Genomic DNA, 8,558 nt, shown 5'->3' on the forward strand with positions numbered 1-8,558 from the left:
AGCCACTAAAATGATTCCATCAGTATGTCCTTTGTAAAGCAACAACCATATGAAAGTGTCAGGGTAAGAACTGAGCCAAATATATCTGAAATGGTAACACTTTTCATTAGATTTCAATTAAATGTAAGTAACCCTGTTTCCTGAGTGCGGCTTCTCTTCTGCACATGCGCACTTTGATCAGAGTGGAAGAAATGTGGTTAAAGCATAGGCTATACTGTGATTATGGTTACTCTAATTATGTGCATAATTATGGTATTCTGTTTACATGAGCTTCAGCTTTAATTCCAGCACTGGCTTAGGGTGCATGTAGGCATAGCCAGTGTTTGATTCTAATGGAATTTCTGGTTAATTTTGTATAAGCAATATTAATATTCAGTCCCCAGTTGACGGCCAATGTAATATCCTGAGAACCCTCTAGTGGAATAGCTTATTTTTGTGTGGAGCAGTGGAACTGATGCCTGCGCTCTACATGACAGGCTTGACTTATGATGGATGCACTTATCTGACATTTTTACAGACGACCCCCATCATCAAATTCATAAGTCTGAACGCAGTTCTTCAGTTCAGTTTTATGCCTTTGGTTTAAGGGTTCAGCCCCACATGTGTCTTCCAATAAGAGCTCCATCCCTGACGTCATGTCTGCAGGAGATTGGCTATATGGAGCTCGAGCACAAACTCCTGCCCTTGCACACACACGCGCTCAAACTTTTCTAAGAGTTTTCAAACTTCTGCTCGAGCTCAAATCGCCCGCACGCGAGCTCTCTCGCCGCCTTGACTCCCGTTTTCCCTGATTTCCGTTTCGTGCTTTGAAACTTTCTTTCACTCCAAGCATTTTCCCCCTCTTTTAAGTTATGTTTGCCTCTAAGTGTTTTCTTATGGCGAATAGATGACAGCGCGCGAGGGTTTACAACTGCTTCACACGCGACAGAGCGGAGCTGCACTTCTATAGTTTTTTTTGTGTCTTTCTATCTATAGTGTGTGTATATAGTACAGAGTAGTTCTTTCAAACTTTCCCAACACGTTCACTTCCAATGGATATGGCTGTGCTCATGTGGGACATCATTGTTTCTCTAACGTTATTGATTTCTCCGGCTTCGCTCTCGGCGGATAAGAGCGGCTTCAGGAAACTGTACGTGCTTCAACCGGGACCGAGCGGTACGGACGGGGTTCACGTGAGCTCTATTTCATCGCTCTCGGGAGCGTCGGGACAGCCGCACTCCTACAATGTGGAGCTCAAAGCCAGCTTCGGCGGCCAGGTCCGGACCCGCAGAATGGGTCACCAGTCGAATCCGAACCCGAGCATTCCGATCCGCCAGGACGCGCAGCCTGGCCGACACACAACCAGCCATCATATGAAAATATCAGGGTAAGAGCAGAGCCAAGTGTATTCATGTGCATAACATTACATTTCGACCAATAACCTATAGAGTTTTTTTTAGTAGAATTATAATTATTTGTAGGCTATGTACCATACAATACCTATTAGACAAAATAATATCTATATTTGCCATTAGGCAGCTACAACAGAAAATATGGATTATGAATATTTATTATTATTATATTCATTATGAATATTGTGATATTGTAGTGTTATTTAAATAACTGATGTTTTTACGCAAAGCTGTTTTGCAGTCTAAATGGTCACAAAGTTCATTATCCAAACTAAACAAATGAATTAGAAATAAAGTAACATTATAAAGTAACTTTATAAGTGAATACCGATATTGAATGATTTTCTATAGAGACCCACCAAATGGTGCTGATAACGAATATCGGTAAGTCAAACCGATTATTTAGCTGTCTGTAGTTCACAGTTTGATAAAGATAAATATAAAAATTAGCCATAAGAAGAAAAAATGATGTAACCGTTCCAAAAAGTAAAAGTTTAGTATGATTTAAAAACTAAGTGATGCTTCCATTGTAATGCGTTACTTGTATGGGGAAGTCGTGGCCTAATGGTTAGAGAGTCGGACTCATAACCCAAAGGTTGTGGGTTCGAGTCTCGTACTGGCAGGGATTGTAGGTGGGGGGAGTGAATGTACAGCGCTCTCTCCCACCTTCAATACCACGACTGAGATGCCCTTGAGCAAGGCACCGAACCCCCAACTGCTCCCCGGGCGCCGCAGCATAAATGGCTGCCCACTGCTCCGGGTGTGTGTTCACGGTGTTTGTGTTTACTGCTGTGTGTGTGCACTTTGGATGGGTAAATGCAGAGCACTAATTCCTAGTATGGGTCACCATACTTGGCCACATGTCACTTCACTCACTCACGTATTGTGCAAATTGCTAACGTAAATTGTGTCAGTGTAATACTGTTGAACAGAAGTAATCAAGAATGTGAGTGTTGTAGTTCCATTAGTTTCAAACTTGCATTTGCCAATGATGTTAGCAGCCAGATGTCACTAAGGAGTTTGATAAGGCAACCAGTCTACAGTGATCATAACGTTCTAAAAAGCAAAGTAACATTTGTTGATTCTAGAAACCATGCGAGCCAGATTAAATGTAGGCTACCGGCTCCCCTACCAATGAACCAGATGCCCCTTAAAAAGTTTCACCAGGCCACAAAGTTTCACCAGGTCACAAAGATTTTTCCACATTCCCTACAATCACGAAGAGTACTGAGTGTATCCCAGCCCTGTATTTCTTCATATTTCCTGTGCTTTGGATCAGTTCCTCTTGCTTTGCTCTAAGGTACAGTATGAAATAGCACAGTGGGAATACGAGGACTAATTATATTGGAGCCTCATCCAGCTTTGGTCCCCGGGCTCCCATGTCACTTCAGTGAGAGCAGACTTGCGTCAGAAACCTCTCTGGGTGGGCGAGGAGATTGACCGGGGGGTGGGGGTTACAGTAAGGTTAGTAGGTCCATTCAGTTTGTGTGTGAGTGTGACTCTTGATGTCATTACAGAGTGAACGTCTGTGGGGGGCAGTGCTGTGTTGGTTGGAGCAAGACCCAGGGATCTCAGCGCTGCACTAAACGTGAGTTATGACGATTCTTTTGAATCATGCATGTGCTTGGGTTCTCTCAGGTCTTTCTTCTGCACTACACCACACTTGAGCTTCAATCTAAAATCTTGCTTGAACAAGGGGAGTCCTATAATCACCCTGAAAGTCTAGTTCAGAATGGTTTCTTTGCTTTAGTGTAACAATTTTGCTAAAGACTGAGGATTTAACATGAAATCAGTTATCCTAAGTATGTCAACAAAATTAGCTAACCAGTCTTTAAAACTCATTGGTGTAGAAAAGGGGATTGAGTTTGTCTAATTAGAAAGAGTGGTCACACTTTATTTTAAGGTCCAATTCTCGCTATTAACAAAAGTGAGAATTGGTCGTTATACTAAAGTGTTACCGAAAGGGTTTAGGCTGCTAACACAAAAGCTGCAGGTTTAATCATATTTAGGGATCATCTAGGAGTTAACAATCCTGCCCAGCATCATTTACTGATCACAGACCGAGGGTTTGGATTTACACTTATGCCCCTTTGACTTCAAACCCTTACTGTGCGCTTTTGAGCAAGACATTCATCCATGTCTTGCTCCGTAGTCCCCTTGGTATAAAATGGTGTCTAGAAGCTCCCTCTGGACACAAATGTGTGCTAAATATAAGTGAGAGGAAATGTCAATATTTAGTCTCTTTGACTTTAATTCTTCTGTAAAATGCACAAAACAGATCAGAGAGTTCAAGTGTTGTTTTGGCCCCCATTGACTTTCATTGAATGGACAAAAACAGTTGAAACAATTTTCTTAAAGTAGTGTTCCAAAGTAGAAATAAAGTCATACATGTTTGGAACAACATAATTTTCATTTTGAGTGAACTGTCCTTTAATGCCACGAGCAGTTGCTGTGGTTAAAATATGACATATGCTGAGACATTTTATGGTGTCCTTCATAAACAACCAGACAGACAGCTGCAGTGCCCACCTGTGATCAGAGTCAAAACGGCCTCAGTGAGATCTGAAGGAGAGGGATGGGGGTGGTTGGGTGTGTTTTGTTATCATAAGTGTAGATTTCGAGTGGGTGGCAGCGGATGGTTCATGATAGCACATATTAGCAAACACTCAGTGTATCACAACATGCTCAAGTTACAAGCAAATCTAATCTGCAAGTTATTGCACACAAAACCCAGAGCACCAACATGGGGTTTGTAAAGAAAGAAAATGCAAGACATGACAGAAATGTTTCAGTTAATAAAATGGACAGAAAGTACACAGGAAAAAAACTTTAAATATAATTTTAGAAAACAAAGGACACAGTGATAAGGGGGTAAAAGGTGAGGAATTTTGAGGCTACAAAGAGTATGATAACCCAGTGGAAGAGTTGGATCAGTTTCTCCTCATCCTGTGTGTTTCTGCCAGTAGGTTATATAAGAACCCGCCACTGTATGTGTGGAAGTACGTGGAGGCCACGGGGGAAAAGCAGGAGTTGCACCTCCACCCGCTGTCTGAGTCTTACCTCCAGCACACAATCCTCTTACCCACCTTTTACACATATCCTAGACAATCAATATTGTGTCTACATCCCCTGTCTCCAGTGACGGTCGCCGTGATTTTGCCAAGTAAGACATGTTCCTGGATCAACATCTTTTGTTGATCCTGGATCAACATTACTGTCCAAAAATATAGACTAAACCCAATCTCTACCCATAATTTATTCCTAAAATCAGTGTGAAATGATAGCTGATTACCAAGGGTGTAGAAGCACCTAATCCTGATCATAAGCCTAAAACAGATATTTCCTGAAAAGTTATCCCTCAATTCTGATTGGTTAATTGGGATGTTGTTCCAGGATCAACAAGGATGTTGATCCAGGAACATGTTGTACTTGGTGAAAACATGGTCACCCTCCAGTGACATTCCTCCTTCCTTCCCCTTGTTTTTCAGGAATGACAAATTGACTTTTGTGTGTGTAGGGTCTATGGCACCTCCAAGATTGTGTCTTGGATGTCTGTGTGTTTTGTCTTGGAGCCTTGCGTTGAACATCAGGTGTACATTTTACTAGTGTACAGTGATTATGCAGGCAATTTCATCCAAGTGATCTTTCTTATACATTAAAGTCAGTCTTGGTTCTGGATGTCTGTATTTGATAGATATGGGTTTGTTTCTCAGGGGCTGGTGTGCAAACTACTAAGCCATAGAGAATCTAGGTTTTTGCAGTGCTTCTTGTATAGCTAAGACTTGTATTGCTAAGAATGCTTGTTAAATTTTCTATTCTAATTTTTCAGATAACTGAGATACTTTTAAAGCTTAAAGGGTTAGTTCACCCAAAAATGAAAATTAGCCTGTGTTTTACTCACCCTCAAAGCATCCTAGGTGTATGTGACTTTCTTCTTTCAGACGAATCCAATCAGAGTTATATTAAAAATTGTCCTGGCCCCTCCAAGCCTTTCAATGGGGGTAAGCGGGTGTTGGTTGTCAACAGTTCAGAAGACGTGAAATAAAGTGCGCACATCCATAATAAAACGTCCCTCACACGGCTCCAGGTGGGTGAATAAAGGCCTCCTGTAGCGATTCCATGCATTTTTGTAAGATAAATATCCATATTTCAAACGTAATAAACACTTCTTTCTCACTTCAGCTGACTGTGGTACGCGGAAGACATTCAGGCGGATGACGTAAGACTTATGTGTCATGCGCGCACCTCTGAGAAATGCAGGAGCAAAGGAAACAAAGTTTCCTTACTTTAGCAAAGGAAAACCAGTCTCTTCTTGGCTTATATCGAAATCCTCCGATATTTTTCTTTACAAATCCTCGTTTTGTGCTTCTAATTCGTGACCAGTGTTTTGTTTTGCTCTCTCCGCTCCGCTTCCACATTCATCACTTCTCACCGGATCTTACGCTACGCCTACGTCATCCGGCGGAATGAATGCACGTACAACAATCAGCGGAAGCTACAGGTTACATTTACATTTAGTCATTTAGCAGACACTTTTATCCAAAGCAACTTACAAATGAGGACAATAGAATCAATTAGTACGTGGAGGCCACGGGGGAAAAGCAGGAGTTGCACCTCCACCCGCTGTCTGAGTCTTACCTCCAGCACACAATCCTCTTACCCACCTTTTACACATATCCTAGACAATCAATATTGTGTCTACATCCCCTGTCTCCAGTGACGGTCGCCGTGATTTTGCCAAGTAAGACATGTTCCTGGATCAACATCTTTTGTTGATCCTGGATCAACATTACTGTCCAAAAATATAGACTAAACCCAATCTCTACCCATAATTTATTCCTAAAATCAGTGTGAAATGATAGCTGATTACCAAGGGTGTAGAAGCACCTAATCCTGATCATAAGCCTAAAACAGATATTTCCTGAAAAGTTATCCCTCAATTCTGATTGGTTAATTGGGATGTTGTTCCAGGATCAACAAGGATGTTGATCCAGGAACATGTTGTACTTGGTGAAATCATGGTCACCCTCCAGTGACATTCCTCCTTCCTTCCCCTTGTTTTTCAGGAATGACAAATTGACTTTTGTGTGTGTAGGGTCTATGGCACCTCCAAGATTGTGTCTTGGATGTCTGTGTGTTTTGTCTTGGAGCCTTGCGTTGAACATCAGGTGTACATTTTACTAGTGTACAGTGATTATGCAGGCAATTTCATCCAAGTGATCTTTCTTATACATTAAAGTCAGTCTTGGTTCTGGATGTCTGTATTTGATAGATATGGGTTTGTTTCTCAGGGGCTGGTGTGCAAACTACTAAGCCATAGAGAATCTAGGTTTTTGCAGTGCTTCTTGTATAGCTAAGACTTGTATTGCTAAGAATGCTTGTTAAATTTTCTATTCTAATTTTTCAGATAACTGAGATACTTTTAAAGCTTAAAGGGTTAGTTCACCCAAAAATGAAAATTAGCCTGTGTTTTACTCACCCTCAAAGCATCCTAGGTGTATGTGACTTTCTTCTTTCAGACGAATCCAATCAGAGTTATATTAAAAATTGTCCTGGCCCCTCCAAGCCTTTCATTTGGGGTAAGCGGGTGTTGGTTGTCAACAGTTCAGAAGACGTGAAATAAAGTGCGCACATCCATAATAAAACGTCCCTCACACGGCTCCAGGTGGGTGAATAAAGGCCTCCTGTAGCGATTCCATGCATTTTTGTAAGATAAATATCCATATTTCAAACGTAATAAACACTTCTTTCTCACTTCAGCTGACTGTGGTACGCGGAAGACATTCAGGCGGATGACGTAAGACTTATGTGTCATGCGCGCACCTCTGAGAAATGCAGGAGCAAAGGAAACAAAGTTTCCTTACTTTAGCAAAGGAAAACCAGTCTCTTCTTGGCTTATATCGAAATCCTCCGATATTTTTCTTTACAAATCCTCGTTTTGTGCTTCTAATTCGCATTTAGTTTTGTTTTGTCTCAGCATTCGTCACTTATCACGCAACTTCGATGTCTTACGTCATCCGCCAGAACGGCTTCCACGTATGACAGTCAGCGGAAGTGAGAAAAAAGTGTTTATTACATTTGAAATATGGATATTTATCTTACAAAAATGCATGGATTCGCTATAGGAGGCCTTTATTCACCCCCCAGAGCCGTGTGAGGGATGTTTTATTACGGATACGCGCACTTTATTTCACGTCTTCTGAACTGTTGACAACCAACACCCGCTTACCCCAATTGAAAGGCTTGGAGGGGCCAGGACAATTTTTAATATAACTCCGATTGGATTCGTCTGAAAGAAGAAAGTAACATACACCTAGGATGCTTTGAGGGTGAGTAAAACAGGCTAATTCTCATTTTTGGGTGAACTAACCCTTTAATATACAGAGACAACTGTATGTAAATCATTCAGTGAGGTTAAAGGGTTAGTTCACCCAAAAATGAAAATTAGCCAGTGTTTTACTCACCCTCGAGCCATCTGTGTATGACTTTCTTCTTTCAGACAAATCCAATCGGAGTTAAATAAAAAATTGTCCTGGCTATTCCAAGCGTTATTATTGCAGTGGGTGGGTGTTTCTCTTTAACAGTCCAAAACATGTTAAATAAAGCATGCGCATCCATAATAAAATGTGCCTCACACGGCACCGGGGCATGAATAAAGGCCTCCTGTAGTGATTCCATGCGTTTCTGTATGAAAAATATCCATATTTCAAACGTAATAAACATTTTTCTCTCACTTCTGCTGACTGTCGTATGCGGAAAATGTTCCGACGGTTGACATAGTACGTATGCGTTGTGCGTGCGCCTCTGAGATATGCTAGTCTCACAAGTTTGTTTAAAAGGAAAAAAAGAAGCAAAGTTTCCTTACTTTAGCAAAGCAAACCCAGTCTCATCTTGGCTTATATCAAAATCCTCTGACATTTTTTTTTACAAATCCTCGGTTTGTACTTCTAATTCATTACCGGCATTTTGTTTTGTTCTCTCTCCGCGTTCGTCACTAATCACACAACGCCGACGTCCTATGTCATCCGCTGGAACTGCTTCTGCGTATGACAGATGGCGGAAGTGATAGAAAAGTGTTTATTACGCTTGAAATAGGGATATTTTTCTCACAAAAACACATGGATTCGCTACAGGAGGCCTTTATTCACCCCCCGGAGCCGTGTGAGG

At 41.4% G+C, this 8,558-nt stretch overlaps 1 protein-coding gene across 1 annotated transcript in view; it reads left to right on the forward strand.

Annotated features, from left to right (window-relative positions):
* The first annotated feature begins 694 nt into the window (after positions 1-694).
* Positions 695-8,558, forward strand: part of LOC107670806 (latent-transforming growth factor beta-binding protein 1-like) — an 80,278-nt gene continuing 72,414 nt past the window's right edge. The window contains exons 1-2 of the mRNA XM_016463573.1: positions 695-1,366; positions 2,909-2,979. Of these exons, the coding sequence (XP_016319059.1) occupies positions 1,032-1,366; positions 2,909-2,979 (406 nt within the window). The 5' untranslated portion in view covers positions 695-1,031. The remainder of the gene's footprint in view (positions 1,367-2,908; positions 2,980-8,558) is intronic.

This window comes from Sinocyclocheilus anshuiensis, unplaced genomic scaffold (assembly GCF_001515605.1).
Source record: "Sinocyclocheilus anshuiensis isolate Anshui unplaced genomic scaffold, SAMN03320099.WGS_v1.1 scaffold784, whole genome shotgun sequence".
NCBI lineage: Eukaryota > Metazoa > Chordata > Actinopteri > Cypriniformes > Cyprinidae > Sinocyclocheilus > Sinocyclocheilus anshuiensis.